Raw genomic sequence first — 20,872 nt, 5'->3', positions numbered from 1 at the left:
GCTGAAGGCTACAGGCTGTTACATATCTTAGCTGTGGATTTATCTCTGTGGTTTCACACAGTAGGCTAGGTTGGTTTAATTTCAGTTCAGGCTTATTCTCACTAGTCGATGCCTGCAAATCACTGCATCCCTGTGGAGCCAGGAATCTGCACTCACAGACCGTCAGTGGAGCAGCAGTGAGATAGATAAACTGAAGATATAGTGGATCTCTGTCGCCATCTAGAGAAACATGTACCCATAACTGAGTTTCAGGACTTGAGTGCACCGCAAAATCCGAGTTCCGAGTACAAATGGAACGCACTAACCCACTAAACTCAGCCCCTGACCCATTTTGTCTTTGTTGAATGTAGTAAACAGTGATTCAGACTAATATAAATATATCTGATTTACATTAGCAGGTTGCAACACTGCGAGTCAAGTCACATCAAACGGTTTATTGGGATATGATCGTTTAAAATAAGGAAATAAAAACACCGATTTCTAAAATATAGCAAATTTTGGTGGTGGAAGTCAAAGAGTGGGCCATACTTGTTACCGCTCTCCTCCGGCGCGCTGAGGGAGCAGAATCAAACACACCCGGTGGAGTCATGTGGTTGGTCATGAGGAAGTAAACAGGGAAGAGAAGATCGAAACAGGCAAGTCTTTTTTTTTTCTACAATCTTGGACTTTTAAAATAATATGTCGGGCTATATAAATTAAATTACCAAGACGTAAACGAGTTAATTTACCACGATTCGTTGGCATCTTTTCATGTGCTGTTGTCTGCAGCATCAAGGCGAACGGTAATCAAAGTAGCTAGCTAGCAGACTATATATATGCTAAGGTTAGCATGCCCATAATAATAACTAACGTCACACTCCTCAAATTGTTCCATTCAACGTTTAACAACCAGTCTATTAACAGCTAAACGAGTGCTTGCAATGTGTGTTGATGTGTCTTCAAGAAACATGGGAATTTCGAAACCTATGGGTGTTCAAATGTTACCAACACAGACATTATAGGACTAACGTTAGAATTAGTCAAAATGATTGCAGTGCATTAAAGTAATTTAAATGCTTGTCGCATTTTATTTCCGGTGAGAAAAAACACTGCAGTCAAGCCAGCCTCCACTTCAAAATGAGCGGTCAAACTAGCCACCCCTATATTTCGCGGTGCGCGTATACACTTGCTATTACGGTGAGACCGTCAAAACTAAAAACAGGGAATTTTCCGACGAAGGCAATTTCCCATTCATTTATTCTGTCTGCCTGCCTGTCTGTCTGTCTGTCTGTCTGTCAGAAAGAGAGAAAGAAAGATTTTAGCACACACCTACACACCCTGTCATTGCATGATATGCTGAATTCCAAAAATAAGAGCCCCCCCAAAACTCATATATATGCTGCTGTTTTGTCTACACATTCAGAAAATTATAAAAATAAAAGTCCTAGCTTCCACAGACCAATTTCACCTCAGATGGAGAGGACACCTTCTCAAGGTGTCAACTACAATGTTTCAGGACATTCTGATGTTGTTTTCCAAAAATAAGAGCCCCCAAAACTCATATATTAGCTGTTTTGTCCATACATTCAGAAAATCATAAAAAATAAAAGTCCTAGCTTCCACAGACCAATTTCACATCAGATGGAGAGGACACCTTCTCAAGGTGTGATCTACAATGTTTCAGGACATTCTGATGTTGTTTTCCAAAATAAGAGCCCCCCCAAAACTCATATATTAGCTGTTTTGTCCATACATTCAGAAAATCATAAAAATAAAAGTCCTAGCTTCCACAGACCAATTTCACATCAGATGGAGAGGACACCTTCTCAAGGTGTCAACTACAATGTTTCAGGACATTCTGATGTTGTTTTCCAAAATAAGAGCCCCCCAAACTCATATATTAGCTGTTTTGTCCATACATTCAGAAAATCATAAAAATAAAAGTCCTAGCTTCCACAGACCAATTTCACATCAGATGGAGAGGACACCTTCTCAAGGTGTCAACTACAATGTTTCAGGACATTCTGATGTTGTTTTCCAAAATAAGAGCCCCCCAAAACTCATATATTAGCTGTTTTGTCCATACATTCAGAAAATCATAAAAATAAAAGTCCTAGCTTCCACAGACCAATTTCACATCAGATGGAGAGGACACCTTCTCAAGGTGTCAACTACAATGTTTCAGGACATTCTGATGTTGTTTTCCAAAATAAGAGCCCCCCAAAACTCATATATTAGCTGTTTTGTCCATACATTCAGAAAATTATAAAAATAAAAGTCCTAGCTTCCACAGACCAATTTCACCTCAGATGGAGAGGACACCTTCTCAAGGTGTGATCTACAATGTTTCAGGACATTCTGATGTTGTTTTCCAAAATAAGAGCCCCCCAAAACTCATATATTAGCTGTTTTGTCCATACATTCAGAAAATTATAAAAATAAAAGTCCTAGCTTCCACAGACCAATTTCACCTCAGATGGAGAGGACACCTTCTCAAGGTGTGATCTACAATGTTTCAGGACATTCTGATGTACAGTTTCAAAATAAAAGCCTGTCAAAGTCAAATATGAGACAAATTAGATATGATTTTGGATTCACTTCAAAAGGAAACGCCCTGTTACCACAGACTAATTCCACTTGAGGGTTGTAGTACACGACCCCTTGGTGTGACCCATTAAGTATCAAGACATTCTGATGTACAGTTTCAAAAAAAGCCTCTCAAAGTCTGAAATATGAGACAAATTAGATATGATTTTGGATTCAATTTAAAAGGAAGCGCCCTGTTACCTAGAATAATTCCACTTGAGGGTTATAGTACACGACCCCATAGTGTGACCCCGTAAGTATCAAGACATTCTGATGTATAGTTTCAAAATAAAAGCCTGTCAAAGTCTCAAATAGAACATATGACTTTGGATTCAATTTAAAAGGAAGCGCCCCGTTATCACAGACTATTTCCACTTGAGGGTTATAGTACCCTTTGTGCGACCCATTAAGTATCAAGACATTCTGATGTGTAGTTTCAAAATAAAAGCCTGTCAAAATGTCAAATATGAGACTAATTGCATGATGTTGGATTCACTTTAAAAGGAAACGCCCTGTTATCAAAGAATAATTCCACTTGAGGGTTATAGTACACGACCCCATAGTGTGACCCAGTAAGTATCAAGACATTCTGGAAAGCTGGAAAGCATGAAGACATGCTGGAAAGCATCTTCTGTTGGGGGTAGATTTGCTGCTGACGAATCTAGATGCTAATCTGTACCTCAGCACATCCAAGTTGGATGTCCATCCAACTTTTTCTTTTGGCCATACAGAAGGAGGGCATACCTTCTTGCCACAGGCAAAGCCTCTTCCAGGCTACCAGAGAGTCCACATTTAGTAATTGCCTGTAACTTACAAAGATGGGTCTTCAGTCTTGTGAGGGCAGTGGCCTTCCCAATTCTGTACAAACTGCTTGTGGTGTTACAACCTGTGAGGACGTGTCATGCAGGTAAACAATCACAAAGCACTGCTCCAAGCTTGTGCGCGATCAACTAGGGACAAATCTTTCCTTAAGGCCATGTCCCGAGTGCATAAACACTGCTGAGGATCCAAACATCCCTTTGCTGAATAGTATAGCAGCAAAACTATTACATCTGTATCATCACATTCAACAATTAGACAAGAATGTGACTGTGCAAGGTGTATTGCATGTACAGTGCCTTGCAAAAGTATTCACCCCCCTTGGCTTTTTACCTATTTTGTTACATTAGAGGCTTTAGTTCAATGTTGTTTTTTTTATCTGAATGTTATGTGATGAATCAAAACACAATAGTCTAAGTTGGTGAAGTGAAATGAGAAAAATATACATAAAATTATTTTTTAGAAATAAAAAACAGAAAAAGTCAATGTGCATAACTATTCACCCCCCTAAAGTCAATACTTTGTAGAGCCACCTTTTGCGGGAATCACAGCTCTAAGTCGCTTTGGATAAGTCTCTATGAGCTTGCCACATCTACATCATCCCATTCCTCCTTGCAAAACTGCTCCAGCTCCTTGAAGTTGGATGGTTTGCGCTTGTGAACAGCAATCTTTAAGTCTGACCGCGCATTATTCTATTGGATTGAGGTGTGTTTGGGGTCATTGTCCTGCTGGAAGGTGAACCTCCGTCCTAGCCTCAAATCACGCACAGTGTTACAGGTTTTGCTCAAGAATATCCCTGTATGTAGCTTTGTCAGCACCTATATCGCCAGTACTGGGCCAACAAGTGCTGAGAGCCTTGTACCAAACAGCAGTGTGGCGTCACAGCCACCTGGTCAAACCTCTTCTCTGGAACCCAGTTGGAGGATGGAGGCTCAAAGAAGATGGGTGCATTGAACCTGTGATGTTACAGAAGACACCAGCACCTAAAGAAGTTAGAGACATCACCCACTACTATGCTGTAAAGACGGAAACGCGCAACGATGCTACCAAATGCCAGTGTCTTTCAGTGGGCTTGACCTGCACAGAGTCTTGCTCTTGCCCTTTCCCAGGCTATCCAAATATGACCCACTTTGTCACTGATGACAATGTGGATGAGTGACAGTGGTGTGTTGCAGTGGTAACATCATGGGGAGCTGACCCCTCCCAAAGTGGCCACTGGAGATGGCCTAACCCCCAGAATGACTACCAAAAGCAGTTCATGTTCCAAATGGTTGCTGCTAGAAAGAGCTTGAGATTCAGTGATGAGGGGGGTCATTCCCCCTCACAGTGTTTATTTTGTTAGATTGCCATTTGTTTGTTTAAGACAGTCATTTAATTTGTATTGTGTTAAATTATAGTTTTATTAAAAGGCTCATTAAGGTCAAACTGCAATCCTGAATCCTGGTCTCCTGTTTGTGCAATGGTAAGGTGTTATCTTTTGATTTCAATCTTTGTTTCCATATGGACTATATAGTACAAGGTGCCATATGATACCACTGATAATGGGCTTTGGACTTGAGACTAAATTATGTCAGTGTTCCATCTTCTTTCATTTCAGATACATTACATTGAGTGAAAGAACACCCTGATTTGTCATGCTATATTTACACATTTGGTATTGCTGGATTAAGCACAACCCCACTTTTCCAACAAGAAATCATATGTGTATGTATTATAATCCCTGGCAAAGTAACCACAAAGTAAATGAAAACATTCTGCATAGATATTAATTTTTTGTTCGCCTATTTTAGGTATGTCTTTATTTATTCCATACATCATGATATTCATATCCAGTCTTTTCTAGTAGGTAAAGCAACTTCCTGACTACAAACATGCTAAGTTTCAAAGCTCTCAGAGCTTGTGTGATTGATCTGCATTAGTTTAGATGCCTTAACTCCCATGGACAGGCTATATTTTAGTCCTTCTTTGGTTTTGGGTTGTGTAACAATATCTGTTAATTTAACAATCTTAGCAGTAAAATATCTTTAGCCAAGAATCAATTTCATATATGGGAGACCCTAGGGATGAGGAAAAACATTGTTGGGTTTAGTTCAACCTCCGTTAGGGGTATCTCAAAAACTAAAGCCCTTTTTTGACCATTTGTCACCAGCCTAAATATGCCTCATATTTGAGACTTTGACAGGCTTTTATTTTGAAACTGTACATCAGAATGTGTTGATACTTAATGAGTCACACCACGGGGGTCGTGTAATATAACCCTAAAGTGGATTTATTGTTTGATAACAGGGTGTTTTCTTTTAAATTGAATCCAAAATCATATCTAATTTGTCTCATATTCAAGACTTTGACAGGCTTTTTATTTTGAAACTGTACATCAGAATGTCTTGAAACATTGTAGATCACACCTTGAGAAGGTGTCCTCTCCATCTGAGGTGAAATTGGTCTGTGGAAGCTAGGACTTTTATTTTCATGATTTTCTGAATGTATGGACAAAACAGCTAATATATGAGTTTTGGGGGTTGTTTTTTTTGGAAAACAACATCAGAATGTCCTGAAACATTGTAGATCACACATTGAGAAGGAGTCCTCTCCATCTGAGTGAATTTGGTCTGTGGTAACTTTATTTTGTTGGCTTTTTTTTTGTTTGTTTTGGTGGAAAACAACATCAGAATGTCCTGAAACATTGTAGATCACACATTGAGAAGGAGTGTCCTCTCCATCTGAGGTGAAATTGGTCTGTGGAAGCTAGGACTTTTAATTTTTATAACTTTCTGAATGTGTAGACAAAACAGCGAATATATATGAGTTTTGGGGGCTCTTATTTTGGAAAACAACATCAGAATGTCTTGAAACATTGTAGATCACACCTTGAGAAGGTGTCCTCTCCATCTGATGTGAAAGTGGTCTGTGGAAGCTAGGACTTTTTTTTTATGATTTTCTGAATGTATGGACAAAACAGCTTATATATGAGTTTTGGGGGGCTCTTATTTTGGAAAACAACATCAGAATGTCCTGAAACATTGTAGATCACACATTGAGAAGGAGTCCTCTCCATCTGAGGTGAAATTGGTCTGTGGAAGCTAGGACTTTTATTTTTATAACTATCTGAATGTGTAGACAAAACAGCGTATATATGAGCTTCGGGGGGCTCTTATTTTGGAAAACAACATCAGAATGTCCTGAAACATTGTAGATCACACATTGAGAAGGAGTCCTCTCCATCTGAGGTGAAATTGGTCTGTGGAAGCTAGGACTTTTATTTTCATGATTTTCTTAATGTGTAGACAAAACAGCTAATATTTGAGTTTTGGGGGGCTCTTATTTTGGAATTCAGCATATCATGCAGTTGTCACAGAGGTTGTGAGGTGTGCTAAAATCTTTCTTTCCTTCTTTCTTTCTGACAGACAGACAGACAGGCAGGCAGATAGACAGACAGGCAGACAGAATAAATGAATGGGAAATTGCCTTCGTCAGAAAATTCCCTCTTTTAGTTTCACCGTAATAGCAAGTGTATACGCGCACCGAAAATATAGGGGTGGCTAGTTTGACCGCTCATTTTTGAAGTGGGGGCTGGCTTGACCGCAGTGAAAAAACCTCCATCCTCCCGCAAAGTACTCTGCTAATAGTACTAGACATTTGCTAGGTAATACTTTTGTAATAACCACCACTTGGGAGAATGCTCTTTTAATTTGCCTCTGTCAGGAGGAGTCTTAAGCAGAACCAGTCAGGTATTCATTGTCTTGCTCAAGGACACTTCAGCAGGGCGGATGACAAAAATAAAAAACGGCATCAAAAAGTCTTTTGAACTACCTGTTGTTTTCTTTCTCTTTTTTCCCCCAGCTGGAGTATTCAAGCAGTCAGTCAAGAGGTCAAGGGGTGGCTGTTTTGTGCATCCTCCTCTTCCTCCAGCCGCTATGGTGGACTTCCTGGCGGAGAACAACCTGTGTGGCCAGGCCATCCTCAGGATAGTTTCTAGAGGAAATGCCATCATTGCAGAGCTCTTGCGCCTCTCTGACTTCATCCCTGCAGTTTTCAGGCTCAAGGACAAAAGCGAGCAGCAGAAATACGGAGACATTATTTGTGACTTCAGCTACTTTAAGGTATGGATTTCATCAGGTCAGCAGTTCTAAGACATGTTTGGCCTTGGGCGATTAGTTATAGCCTCACCCTTGGGCCAAAGCTTAACATACAAGCTACATTAAAACCTATTTGTACATGTATATTTTGTAGACCTAAGGAAACTGGGCTGTTGTATTGTTTTCGTAGAGCTCAGGACAAAAACAGTTTAGCACTGAAAATAAATGCCTTCTTATTGGAACAGCTCTTCAACCCTGTCCCCATTATTAGGAGTGGTGTGTACCTTTTTTTATTGGGACACAAGTATAGATTGAGTATTGATTGGACTTGTTGTAAGATATTGCTTCTTCGCCAGGGTCCAGAGTATTACGAGGGGAAGCTGGAAGCCAAACCTGAGCTTCAAGACCTGGATGAAGAGTTTCGAGAGAACAACATTGAGATTCTGTCGAGGTTCTATCTGGCATTTGAGAGTGTCCACAAATATATAGTGGATCTTAACAGGTAAGACAGGACTGGGCTATTTAGTTTTTTTTTTTTTTCAGTTCACATTAAGTTCAGTAAATTTAGTAGTAAAAGTTCTTCAGAAAAGGATAACATGTTTTGAGCTGTCCTATTGAAATAAACAACTAAAACACAAATCCCTGAACTCAACCCACACACCTTTCCTTTTGATCGCCGTTTTAAACCACAAAACACGATGAAGACTATTTTACAAGTTGGATTCTATTATTCTCTCCTCTCTTCAGATATTTGGATGACCTAAACGAGGGTGTTTATATTCAGCAGACTCTGGAGACAGTGCTTCTAAATGAGGATGGGAAACAGCTTTTAGTAAGTAACAGAAATGGATGCCAGTTTTAATGTTGTAACATTACAGGAGCAAGCTAACATAACATCTTCTAAATATCTGTTTGTGATGAGTTCATATCAGAATGAATTGGCTGTGTCACTGATTTACTGATTGATTTATTTTCATCAGTTACTAGGGCTGGGCGATATGGAGAAAATCAAATATCACAATATTTTTGACCAAATACCTTGATATCGATACCGCAACGATATTGTAGTGATGACTATTGGTGCTTTCACAAAATATTTACACAATGAGATTTTTGATAAATATTCATCAGTAATGCGGATATAATGACTAAGTGGGTAAAGAAAATGACATCACTTTACTGTAATGCAGCCTTTAAAACCAGGAAACGACAACACTTATGTCATATCACGATATCGATGTAATATCGATATATTGCCCAGCTGAGATCTAGTAGTTAGTTACACATTAAAACTAACCAAAAAGACACCACTGAAGTTGATTGTGTCTGTTTTTTTCCCCCACCCAGTGCGAGGCTCTCTACCTTTATGGAGTCATGTTGCTGGTTATTGACCAAAAGATTGAAGGGGAGGTCAGAGAGAGGATGCTGGTTTCCTACTATAGATACAGGTGCGCTTGTGACTCACGCACCCACACACATTCACAACATTGTCTCGCTGACTCACACGCTCAATATGCTCAATGCACTTCTTAGGCAGAGAGCTCTCTCGCAGCTAAATTGAATCACGTTACTTGACTCATACGTGCATCCTTAAAATATTAGACAGAGTGAACATTATAGGTGGTGTACCTGATCTCTTTTGTTCCTTACTCAGTTGCAATATCATCCCTTTTATGTAAATATGCTTGAAATGTGATATAGTGAAAATGTGGATGCACTTATTTTTTCTTCACTGCTTTTGCATTGTATCAGACATTATTTCACATAAAAATATTAGTTTCTATAGAAACATAACTCTTACGTGTTCATATTTGAATGACATATTAAAATCTCATCTTGTCAGTTACATTAACAGCAATGCCAGGTGTGCAGATAATACAAACAGAAGCATGCTGAGTTGAACTAAATTTGAACATTTGAATGAATTATGGCTAAATGATTTAATAATCAGATTATGCTTTACCAGTGATACTAAGAAATAACATGCAGCTTTTGTCCTCACTTGACTCAGTCTTTAAATTGTCTCCCATTATTTAATTGTTTCACATTTTCTTCAGTGCTGCCCGTTCATCAGCCGACTCCAACCTGGATGACATCTGCAAGCTCCTGCGCAGTACGGGCTACTCCAGTCAGCCAGGAGCCAAACGGCCAGCCAACTACCCAGAGAGCTACTTCCAGAGAGTTCCCATCAGTGCCCCCTTTATCAGCATGGTTCATGGCAGGCTGCGCTCGGACGACATATACAACCAGGTGAGAAACATTTGGTCGAACATCTTTTTGAACTTTTGGTAAACCAAAATGACAGATTTTGTCCTTTCTGATTAGAGTTAAGTTTTCCCTCGTTTAAATGTCTTGGGCTGGACCTAAAAATCACATTTCCTGTCCATCAGGTGTCTGCATACCCTCTACCAGAGCATCGTAGCACAGCGCTGGCTAACCAGGCAGCCATGCTGTATGTCTGCCTCTACTTCAGCCCATCTATACTGCACACCCAGCAGGCCAAGATGAGGGAGATAGTGGACAAGTACTTCCCTGACAACTGGGTAAGACATTTGTTGTATTGTGAGATTGTTCACTGGTCACTGCACCAATGGCGTCATGCCAGTAGATGAGAGCTGAATGTAAACAACTTTATGAAATGTTTTGGCATTCACTGTGATCTGTTTTGGCATTCTATCATGCTTCGTCTCAGTTTTTTTATTGTGAATGTACTGAAGTGTCTGTGTGTGTGTCTGTCTGCAGGTTATCAGTATCTACATGGGGATTACCGTGAACCTGGTGGAGGCCTGGGAACCATACAAAGCTGCCAAGACTGCACTCAACTACACCCTTGACTCTGCTAACATCAAAGAGCAGGTATTAAAAATGTTTTATTGGCTTCATTGTCACACAGACCTCAGCATTGCCAATGTGTCTTTCAGTGTGGCACCCTTATTGTATGCAGGTACTGATAAACTGCATCTAAAGAATTTGCAAGTCATCCAAGGCGACTGTACAGGATCTCAATTGATACACAAGGTTATTAATCTAATCAGTCAGTTAGAAGGCATTTGTAAACTTGTCTTGAAATGTTTGGTAAAAGATAGTGAATGTATATAAGCTCAAATTGACGTACGGGTACTAACAAAGATGTGCAGCGTCCTAGTCAGGAAAAACTGCAGCCATAGCAGGGGGTGGCAACTGAATAATCCTTGTTTAGTGGGTCATCTGCAGACATTGCCATGCTTCCTTAAGGCCATGAATGAATGATTTAATTATCGTCCAAGATGAAAGATACTTTTAACCATATACCCCCCCAACCAACACCGCCACCATCACTGTATGTTTAGGCCACGCGATACGCAGCTAGAACGGAGAGCCTGAGGCCTCAGGTGCAGCAGCTGCTAAAAGAAGGTTTCCTCAGGGAGGAGATCATCCTGGACAACATTCCCAAACTACTCAACTGTCTGAGGGACTGCAATGTTGCTATCCGCTGGCTGATGCTGCACTCCGCAGAGTCAGGTGAGAATACTGGGCAGTAGTTTTCCTTTAGAACACAGGTGGAATACATAATGTCTCTTGTAATGCTTTAAATTACTTCAGAATAATTGTAAATGGGCAAGGTCAACAAATAGTAAGAAATTGATGTTTTTTTTTTTTTTCTTTAAGTAGCCTGATCCTCATTTTTGCCCGCTCTGTGTAAGATGTATGTATGTATCCATAGAAAAATAGCAAAGACAACTAAATTAATTGGCCATGAGATAAACAATGTGACTATCGCTTAGCTGTTGTTTCAGGACAGGACAGTGCTGTTTGTTGTGTGTAGGCGGTGCGTCTGTAGGTGCGGCGCTGTACATAGCGCTAAAACGGAGACGGGGAGAGCGATAAACAGACAGGCAGACTGCTTTTGACAGAGAATCGTTTTAAATTCACACGTTCTTATCTGAGTGCTGTAATTAATACATGTATTGCAAAATAGCCTATAGACCATGATTTATTAAGAGAAACCAAGCAATTCTATGTAAAATCAGACATTCAGCAGCCCCATATAGCCCGAATGGAAGGATCCTTTGTTTCATAATCACATTTTCCCACCACTGCGACGATTCGACTGTCGATACAGGATCCTTAGATCGGATCGCCGATTAGTCAATTATTCGGGATCACCCCTCATAAAAATAGGTCTTTCATTTACAATGAACGAATGAAAATGAATTAATGAATGAGTTATTTTCTTACAGCCTACGATCCAAACAACAAGCGACTGCGTCAGATCAAAGACCAAGTTCTCAGCGACTCCAAGTACAACCCCAAGATCCTGTTCCAGCTGCTGCTAGACACTGCTCAGTTTGAGTTCACACTCAAAGAGGTGAGAGTGTCTCTTCAATACCAAATAATATGAATGAAAACATGGAAAAACAAGGAGATGCTAAACAAAGGAGGATGGACTCTGGGTTGTTAAGTTGCTTTCAAACATATTGGTCTCTTCCCTTTTTTTTAGCTGGAGTGAAAGTGTGAAATGAATACCAGAATAACCCATGATCCAGCCAACTGTGTTTCTCATTAGGTGTGTCTGCTCTGTTGTCTATTAGCATAGACAGCATATGGCTATCCAGTCTGTCATTTGGAGAGGACACAAATGTAATGTTCTCATTACACATCTCATCTGACAAATCCCTCCACATTGACTCAGCGGCTGTGCTGTCCCTCTTCCAGATGTTCAAGCAGATGCTGTCAGAGAAGCAGATCAAATGGGAGAGCTTTAAGAAGGAGGGATCAGAGAGAATGACTGAGTTGGCCGAAGTCTTCTCTGGCGTCAAACCTCTTACCAGGGTGGAGAAAAATGGTGAGTTACACCGTGAGTGTGGACAAGGTGAAAGGATTACACACACAGCAATGCAGGGGTGCTGACTGATTCATGCTTTCAATGTCATAGATTATTTCAGTGGAACACAAATGCTTAAATGCGTTTGAGCTTGAAGCTGTTCAGAGAAAAATGTTGAGGCAGAGGAGAAACATAGTGGGAAAATGAATCAAGGACACACATGCAGGGAGAGGCGGATTAAATTCACATCAGTCATACTTACTTCTGTCGTTGCGACTGTAGCTCGAGTAGCAGAGACCCATTTTCCTTAACCACCACTTGTAAAAAAACTACTTTGATAACATTCTTTCTCCTCACAGAGAACTTACAGGCCTGGTTCCGAGAAATCTCAAAGCAGATTGAGTCTTTGAACTATGAGGACTCCACAGCTGCTGGGAGGAAGACAGTTCAGCTCATACAGGCTCTTGTTGAGGTGAGCAAGATAAAGACATTTCATCCTGGCTTCACATTTTCACATTAAACTGACAGTGTTGGTCATTAAGATTTGATTTCTATAGGGCTGGGCAATATATCAATATTATGTCGACATCGATAATATGAGGCTAGATATCGTCTTACATTTTGGATATCGTAATATCGTGATATGACACGTGTTGTCTTTTCCTGGTTTTAAAGGCTGCATTACAGTGAAGTGATGTCATTTTCTGGACTTACCGGACTTACTTACTGTTTTATTATTTGCCTTTACCCACCTAGTCATGGTATCCACATTATTGATGATTATTTATCAAAACTCTCATTGTGTAAATATCTTGTGAAAGCACCAATAGTCAACCCTACAATATCAACATCGATGTATTTGGTCAAGAATATTGTGATATTTGATTTTCTCCCTATCGCCCAGCTCTAATTTTCTAAAACTTCACTGGAGTCTTTAGACCTTCTAATTTGACAACATTAGACGAATAATGTTGTACTATTTAGTTTGATTGCCTTAGCTTCATGCGTATAACTACAAAGCGAATCCAATAACAATGTATGCAAACGGTAGCAGAACAAAGAGACAAAAATAACCATGAAATGCATATAAATAGAGACTCGTCAGAATACATAGAAATGTCTCGTTGGCTCAGTTGGTTGTAATGCCCTCATTTGCTCCTGTCTGTCCTGCCACGCTCTGTTGTAAAATAAGAACTGGAACACATGATTTTCACAAAAATCACTTCTGTCATTGATAACTGTTTACACAATTAACTAGTTCAGTTGGTTCAGTCTTCTGAGCCAGCACCAAATGATCCTCATGAGCCAGAAATTGAATGAACGCCAATGGAGAATGAGACTGCCAAGCGAGTGCCTACAATCCTTGGATACAGATACGTGAAAATGGTGTCGTTTGTTTGGTCTTCAGGTCCAGGAGTTTCACCAGTTGGAGTCTAACCTACAGGTCTGCCAGTTCCTGGCTGACACCAGGAAGTTTCTGCACCAAATGATCCGCACCATCAACATCAAAGAAGAAGTCCTCATTACTATGCAGATAGTTGGAGACCTGTCGTACGCATGGCAGATCATTGACAGGTACTTACTTACCGATAAACATTAAAGCCATACAAAAAATACCGGTAAAGAAGAAGATGGTAAAGCAAACATAAATAAACTGAAAATGAATCTTTGATGAGGGAGTCGCTACACAGTTTAGTTGAAAGCCATATTTACTAACTCATTTTCTGGCATATTTTGATTTTCACTGTCATTCACATTATTTTCTGTTAGAAGCGCCTCAATAACATGGAGATAGTAACAGATGTTTATTTCACATTGTCTGCCAGCCTTTTATTTTATTTATTTTTTTAAATATAAACCACAGACCACAGTGCTGCAGTTGTCTTAACTTATTTAGCTTAGTTGTGTTTAGTTTTTGTCTGTACAGCAGAATTCACCTGTTCTTTCGGGCTTTACGTTTTTATTCTGCAGCTTCACATTAATGATGCAGGAGAGCATCCGAGTCAACCCATCCATGGTCACCAAACTGAGAGCTACATTTCTGAAGGTGAGGACTAGGCGCACATGCTAAGAATAATAACAATTGAAAAATGATTCCCATAACTTTAAGAATTCTTGTGTGTTTGTGTGTATGAGCAGCTGGCATCTGCGTTGGACCTTCCGTTGCTGCGAATCAACCAGGCCAACAGCGCGGACCTGCTGAGTGTTTCACAGTTCTACTCTGGAGAGTTGGTGGCTTATGTCAGAAAGGTACACTACGTTAAAGTCACGTTTTCACCTGTGATCTTATAAAGTTATGTAGCAGAGAGGACGTCCGTCTTTGACATTTCCTGTGGCACTCACAAATGAACACTTCGCTTTCCAAAATGGTTTCACAACTTTAACAGATGAGCCCTGCATGCTGTAAATAATTTTTCAGTAGCTGCAGTAAACACCTGCAGTCATGATTAATGTTTCTCCAACCATCTGTTTGGCAAATTTACCCCAAAAACAGCCACTTAGTGGATGTGTACCTAAAGCTGCTCTCTTACCTTCTGGTTTCATCAGCCACATGCCATGTTACTTTATGTTAGAGGATTTGCTCCCACTAGCTGTACATAAGATTTTTCATCCACAGCATCGTGGACCATCTGCTTTTGAAGACTAATCTCCACTCTTCTGTCTGAACAAAAAACCCTCAAAGGTATTGGAGATGAAAGATTATTTCTATTCTTGTTTGCAGGTGCTGCAGATCATCCCAGAGAGTATGTTCACCTCTCTGGCCAAGATCATCAAGCTTCAGATCCATGACATCATGGAGGTGCCCACGCGGCTAGATAAGGACAAGCTAAAGGACTACTCCCAGCTCGGGGCTCGCTATGAAGTAAAACAACTGTTCACTTCACAATGTCCATGTAGCTACTGGAGTGTTGTTCAGAGTGTCATTGAAGTAATGGAAATAATCCTTTGATAATATATGACATGAAAAGCAGAAATAGAGGCCTCGTCTATTGTATTTGATTCGGAGGTAATCATACTAGCTGGCATTTCTGAACATTTTTAACTCATTTACAGCTTTTGATGCAATTACAAATTTCGAAAAGAAGGTTCAGAGACTTACTAAACTAGAATTTGCTGTTATTGAGAATTTAGAAATTTTGTCAAATGTCTTGAAATCCAACGTGATTAATATACTTTTGACTAGAATTTCAATTTGAACCTTTAAACAAAACAGCCTGGCAGATGTCTTTGTACAGTATGTAGTTCAAGTACAATGTCTGTTGGCATTCATCTCTCTTTATGCAAATTATTGTAGAATATTCTGTCTTTAACTCGTCCTAATACTTTGACATTGGAATGATTTCATTTGATTTTATCTGTCATTTGTGTGCCTAAACATCCTTCTTCTTCATGTGTTAACAGGTGGCTAAACTCACCCATGACATCTCCATTTTCACTGAGGGGATCCTGATGATGAAGACCACTCTTGTTGGGATCATTAAGGTAAAGTTTCCTACTTTAGGATGATGATAGAATAGTAAAACACATTTGTTCCAACATGCAGGCAGGAATATAGTGTGTCTTCATCAGCCACAGTGCAGTTGAAGAATAAGTTACTGTAGTGGATTTTACTTTACTAACGCACTGTGACGCTTTAGGTGGATCCTAAGCAGCTTCTGGAGGATGGCATCAGGAAGGAGCTGGTGAAGAGGGTGGCTTATGCTCTGCACAAGGGATTGATCTTCAACCCCAAGGCTAAGGTCCGACTTCAGATCGGCTATCTGTTGATCGCTGAATATTTTTATCTTTATATTTTACAGTGCGTTATTGTGTAACATCAAATCACTCAATTAGTAATAGAAGTGGAGAAGTTTTTCCAGGACACAGGACACAAGACAAAAACAATAAACCATTTACAATTACAGGTTTTGCCCGGAATACAACTTAGAACATCTTTTTACTGGCTCATTGTAATGTATTTAAAAAAAAAAGAAAGAAATAGTGACCTGATCTGATGTACATGTCCTCTCGCCCTGTGAGAATCAAGGATAACAGCAGTGAGAACTTTAAAGATGAGACTAAACAGGAATCTTCCACTCTCTCAGCCTAGTGAGCTGATGCCCAAGTTGAAGGAGATGGCGGCCACCATGGATGGGTTCTACAGGTCCTTTGAGTACATCCAGGACTACGTCAGCATTTACGGCCTTAAAATCTGGCAGGAGGAGGTGTCCCGTATCATCAACTACAATGTGGAACAGGAATGCAACAGCTTCCTCAGGGCCAAGGTCAGGCTCAACGCAGTCACATGCTTTTTACAGTTTCTGATCCCATCCCTGAATAGTACACCGACATCAGTTTGTCCCTCTGTAATCAATAAGAAATGCTCTGGCTGTTTGTCTATTTGTCAGTAACGGGAGTTGATTGATCGTTTTTTTTTTCCTTGCTTCCGATCAGATCCAGGACTGGCAGAGTGTGCACCAGTCCACCCACATCCCCATCCCAAAGTTTCCCTCTGTGGATGAGTCTGCCACCTTCATCGGGCGTCTCTGCAGAGAGATCCTCCGGATCACTGATCCCAAGTATGTCTCCTCCAATATAACAGTGGAACTGCTTTGGTCATATCTGTAGATGCTGAATCATGCAGCCTTTATAAGCTCCCTAGTCTGGATCAAAGGAAGTACATTTCCAGGATTATTGCTTGGCATCCGGTGCGTGTTGCTCTTCGCTTCAGGAAACAACAGCCACGCGCCGGATGCCCCTCACCTTCCACTCTCTGCGTGTTGCTCTTCGCTTCAGGAAACAACAACAAACTTTGAGCTAGAAAGCTAAGCTGCTCGCTGAAAATGGCACGTTTTGAAGAAAATTTGGTTTGTGCAATAAGGCAGGCCTGCTTGGTTGTTTTGGGGAACAATTGTAAAGATTTGCAAGGAATATGTTTAAGGCATTTACCCTCTAACTGGGATGTTTTGGGAACGATTGGCGGGGATTTGCTGTGGACAAAATACACATGGCGATACATTGGTAAGAGAAAATTACGTTTAAACATGTATCATGTATAATTTAAATAGCTTATGTTACTGTATTGTGTGAAAAGTTAACCAAGTTACTATCTTATGTGCCGTTTTCTTTGCCGTTGTGCCAATGTTCCACCAAGTTCCTTACCGAGAATATTCTGCAGAGCCACAGTCGCTGCGTCCGGAACTTAGAGCTGGCCAAGACTATTGCAAACAACCCAGAGTGTTTTTTTTCTCATATCCCAGAATGTTTGTGTGGTGTAGCCCAACCTTACTCCACAGCGCTGTGGAGATTTGGGTCTGGGGTCTGGCAATGCGAGACTATAAGCTCCCTGACAAACATTGGTCCTTTCCACAGGGTAACGTGCTACATCGACCAGTTAAACACCTGGTATGACCTGAGGAGCCACCAGGAGGTTACCAACAACAGGCTGTTCTCTGAGATCCAGAACACCCTGGGTACATTTGGCCTCAATGGACTAGACCGCCTGCTCTGCTTCATGATTGTCAAGGAACTTCAGGTAATTAGCATACAGTATAAAAAAGTCTCAAACAAAGCTACCATAAGGCTCTAATTGGTGACAAAAAAAAAGAATGAATTCAGGTCTATAAGGGCTTTTATGGCATTGTCAATGCTCATAGTAGGCATACCTGAATATATTTGCACTGTTAGCAACCTTTTTCTCCCATCAGAACTTCCTGATATTGATTCAGAGGACCATCCTGAAGGACAAAGCTGTGGTGGATGTTTTCAAAGCCATGCTCGGGGCTGTCAACCCAGTCCAGGGTATTGTGGGTAGGTATTCATTTAGGAAATCCTACAATCTGCCAGGAACTTTTTATTCCTTATTGATCTTTCTTTTGTGTAACAGGTAATGCCAGCAAAGTGTACGCAAATGCTGTGGCCAAAACCCAGAAGATGTGGGGTGCATACCTGGAGGCCATCATGAAGGTACTGGTCCATGATATTCTCTAATGTTGTGAATATATATAATATAATATGTTTTGATAAATTGAAACTGATGTTCCGGGGATGTGCATTCTGTGAAGATAAAACACGAGTGCAAAAACCTTTTAATGCGTCTTTAATAAACTCCTCCGTTCTGTATTTTTATGCCACTAAATCACATCTGCCAATGTCAATAAAGACATGATGCTGTAAAAATAATGTTGAATAAATGTTTGTTGTAGGTTGGTCAGATGCAGATTCTCAGACAGCAGATTGCTAATGAGCTGAACTACTCCTGCAAGTTTGACTCCAAACACCTGGGTGCTGCCCTAGAAAACATCAACAAGTCAGTCAAGTCTCACCACCTCTCTAATATATCTGTAATTGTGTAATTATTACCATAGTGTTGAGGGGAAAGTATTGCTTTGTTTCAGTATCATAAAGAGATATGTGTTTATATTTATTTAGACTCATGATACATGTATATATACAATTAATTATTAAAAATTAGTACTAGCAAATGTTTTTGCTAGTACTAGTAGAATATTAATGACTTGATGTTAATGCTCTTGCTGATGAAGAAAATATGTGATGTGACTTAGAATTTTAAGCACAATTACTAGTTGATACCTGATTATTGATCTCATTTTAAATTTGTCTTTAAACTCTTTTCTTCCTCTACAAAATGTCATCTTTTTTTGTGACCTTGCCAGGTCTCTGCTGGCAGACATTGAAGCTCACTACCAGGATCCATCCCTACCCTACCCTAAAGAGGACAACCCTCTTTTGTATGATATCACTGCCTACCTGGAGGCTGCCGGCATTCACAACCCACTCAACAAGGTCTGGCGATTATGGCCGTTGCTTTCCACACAATGTGATCAGTGTTGACAGATTGATTTTCAGAAAGGTTTTCTGTTCTGTGTGGTTATGCATTTCAAAACGCTCTGACCCTTTACATGTTTGTTTCTCACAGATCTACATCACCACAAAGCGCCTACCTTACTTCCCCATCATCAACTTCCTGTTTATTATCGCTCAGCTGCCCAAACTTCAGTACAACAAAAACCAAGGCACTTTTTTTTTTATTTGACTATATTACAGCTTTTATCGTACGGTTGTTGGTGAGTTATTAAGTTGTACAATTGTGAGCGCAAATAGGTCAGACCAGTGGCATAACCACATGGTATAACATCCATTAACGGCTGCTCTATCTCTTACAGTTTGGATGTAGTTTTAACTGGGTAGGCTACTTACTGTATTGCACCCATAGAGCATTATACTGGGAAATGAAGAAAGTCACTACCTGGACAAGGAAGGTTTAAGGATTGTAAGCAAATCCAATTTGTGTTATAATAGTGACAAATGATGGGGTGGCCAGTATGCTAGAGTTAGTATGTAAGGCTGCATCAACATGTAAATGACCATACCAACTGATGTCTTGTGTTTACCCAGGAATGACCTGCAGGAAAGCCACAGATCCAGTTGACTGGCCTCCGCTAGTGCTCGGCGTGCTCACCCTGCTCAAGCAGTTTCACTCAAGATACACACAACAGTTCTTGGCTCTCATTGGTCAGTTCATCCGCTCTATCATGGAGCAGTGCACAAGGTAACAAAACAGACTTGACTACTTTGGAATAAAAATGTAATATTAGTTTTAAATACATGTGTTGTTTCTGTTTTTGTTTGCTTGATCTGAATACTTTTAAGAAATGTATACTGTTATGGCTTTATGTACTCACGTTTGAGTTTCCATTTGACCCTAACATAGTCAGAAGATCCCTGACATGCCTTCTGATGTGGTGGGAGCTCTGATGTTCCTGGAAGACTATGTGAAGTTCACAAAACTATCACGCAAGGTAGGTTAACTTTGAAATTAGTAATGCTGCTAGTAAAAATAAGTCATAATTTTCAATAACCAGGGGGTAGCTTTGATTTCTGATGGACATGTTTAGCAACTGTATTGTTATACAGTAAGATGTAATACCTTTCAGCTGGAAGAAATGGTTAATCACACACAACATGCCCTGAATGAGACTATAGACATGTTTTAAGCACTGTGTCTCTTATTTTTATTCTGTGTACTGTGGGATAGTATGTTTATTATTCTCTTTTTTTCTCTGTATTCTTAAGGTGGCAGAAGCCCATGTGCCCAGTTTCATTTTTGATGAGTTCAGAACAATAATGTGAAGATCTGGATGAAGCATTTCATCAGAAAAGTATGCTTTTGTTGCCATAGGCTTTTTTCACTGCAGACATTTTGACTTGTCATATTAGGAAAAGCATAGGTGTGTTACTAATAACATTGATGTTTTCCAGTAAGCCATGACATTTTGTCAGTGAGCCACCATGCACAATACCAAAACTCTGAAACTGAAGCAGCTAAATGGATTTCAGTCTTCATTCATTTTATTATTTACACCAGTGCTTCAATGTCTACCATGAAAAAGCCTATTGAATGGTTTACTTACACAGTTCATTGACCATTAATGTTTAATGCACTAATAATAGATTGTATATAGATAGAAAATTGAAATAGCCTAATGCCGACTTTATGTATGACCCCTTTGTGCCATTTCAAAATGAAATTCAGTAATAAATACGATGTATCATAATATGTGGTGTCGTTTCTCTTCAGTTGATCTTTTGGTCAGTGCTTTTATTT

The 20,872-nt window shown here is 40.0% G+C and overlaps 1 protein-coding gene across 1 annotated transcript; it reads left to right on the top strand.

Annotated features, from left to right (window-relative positions):
* The first annotated feature begins 528 nt into the window (after positions 1 to 528).
* washc5 (WASH complex subunit 5) lies at positions 529 to 20,822 on the top strand. Its single transcript, XM_039806346.1, has 29 exons — positions 529 to 635; positions 7,225 to 7,484; positions 7,817 to 7,962; positions 8,208 to 8,292; positions 8,808 to 8,908; positions 9,518 to 9,710; positions 9,851 to 10,003; positions 10,203 to 10,316; positions 10,790 to 10,961; positions 11,681 to 11,808; positions 12,156 to 12,285; positions 12,624 to 12,736; positions 13,673 to 13,839; positions 14,236 to 14,311; positions 14,404 to 14,514; positions 14,987 to 15,127; positions 15,667 to 15,747; positions 15,903 to 16,004; positions 16,350 to 16,529; positions 16,699 to 16,823; positions 17,617 to 17,779; positions 17,952 to 18,054; positions 18,131 to 18,210; positions 18,450 to 18,553; positions 18,921 to 19,050; positions 19,184 to 19,280; positions 19,663 to 19,816; positions 19,979 to 20,066; positions 20,341 to 20,822. The coding sequence occupies exons 2-29, from the start codon at positions 7,299 to 7,301 to the stop codon at positions 20,395 to 20,397; spliced, it is 3,480 nt and encodes a 1,159-aa protein (XP_039662280.1). The 5' UTR covers positions 529 to 635; positions 7,225 to 7,298; the 3' UTR covers positions 20,398 to 20,822.
* The last annotated feature ends 50 nt before the right edge of the window (positions 20,823 to 20,872 follow it).

The sequence above is a fragment of the Perca fluviatilis genome, chromosome 7 (genome assembly GCF_010015445.1).
Source record: "Perca fluviatilis chromosome 7, GENO_Pfluv_1.0, whole genome shotgun sequence".
NCBI lineage: Eukaryota > Metazoa > Chordata > Actinopteri > Perciformes > Percidae > Perca > Perca fluviatilis.
The sequence above is the reverse complement of the archived record's forward strand: the minus strand, read 5'-3'. Positions and strand labels throughout refer to the sequence as shown.

What these genes read in the sequence shown, in the direction of transcription:
- washc5 (XM_039806346.1), top strand. Translation starts at nt 7,299, where the DNA reads ATGGTGGACTTCCTGGCGGAGAACAACCTGTGTGGCCAGGCCATCCTC. An exon ending in AGGATGGGAAACAGCTTTTA is followed by an intron (nt 8,293 to 8,807) that starts GTAAGTAACAGA and finishes TCCCCCACCCAG; the next exon opens with TGCGAGGCTCTCTACCTTTA. An exon ending in GCATGGCAGATCATTGACAG is followed by an intron (nt 13,840 to 14,235) that starts GTACTTACTTAC and finishes TTTATTCTGCAG; the next exon opens with CTTCACATTAATGATGCAGG.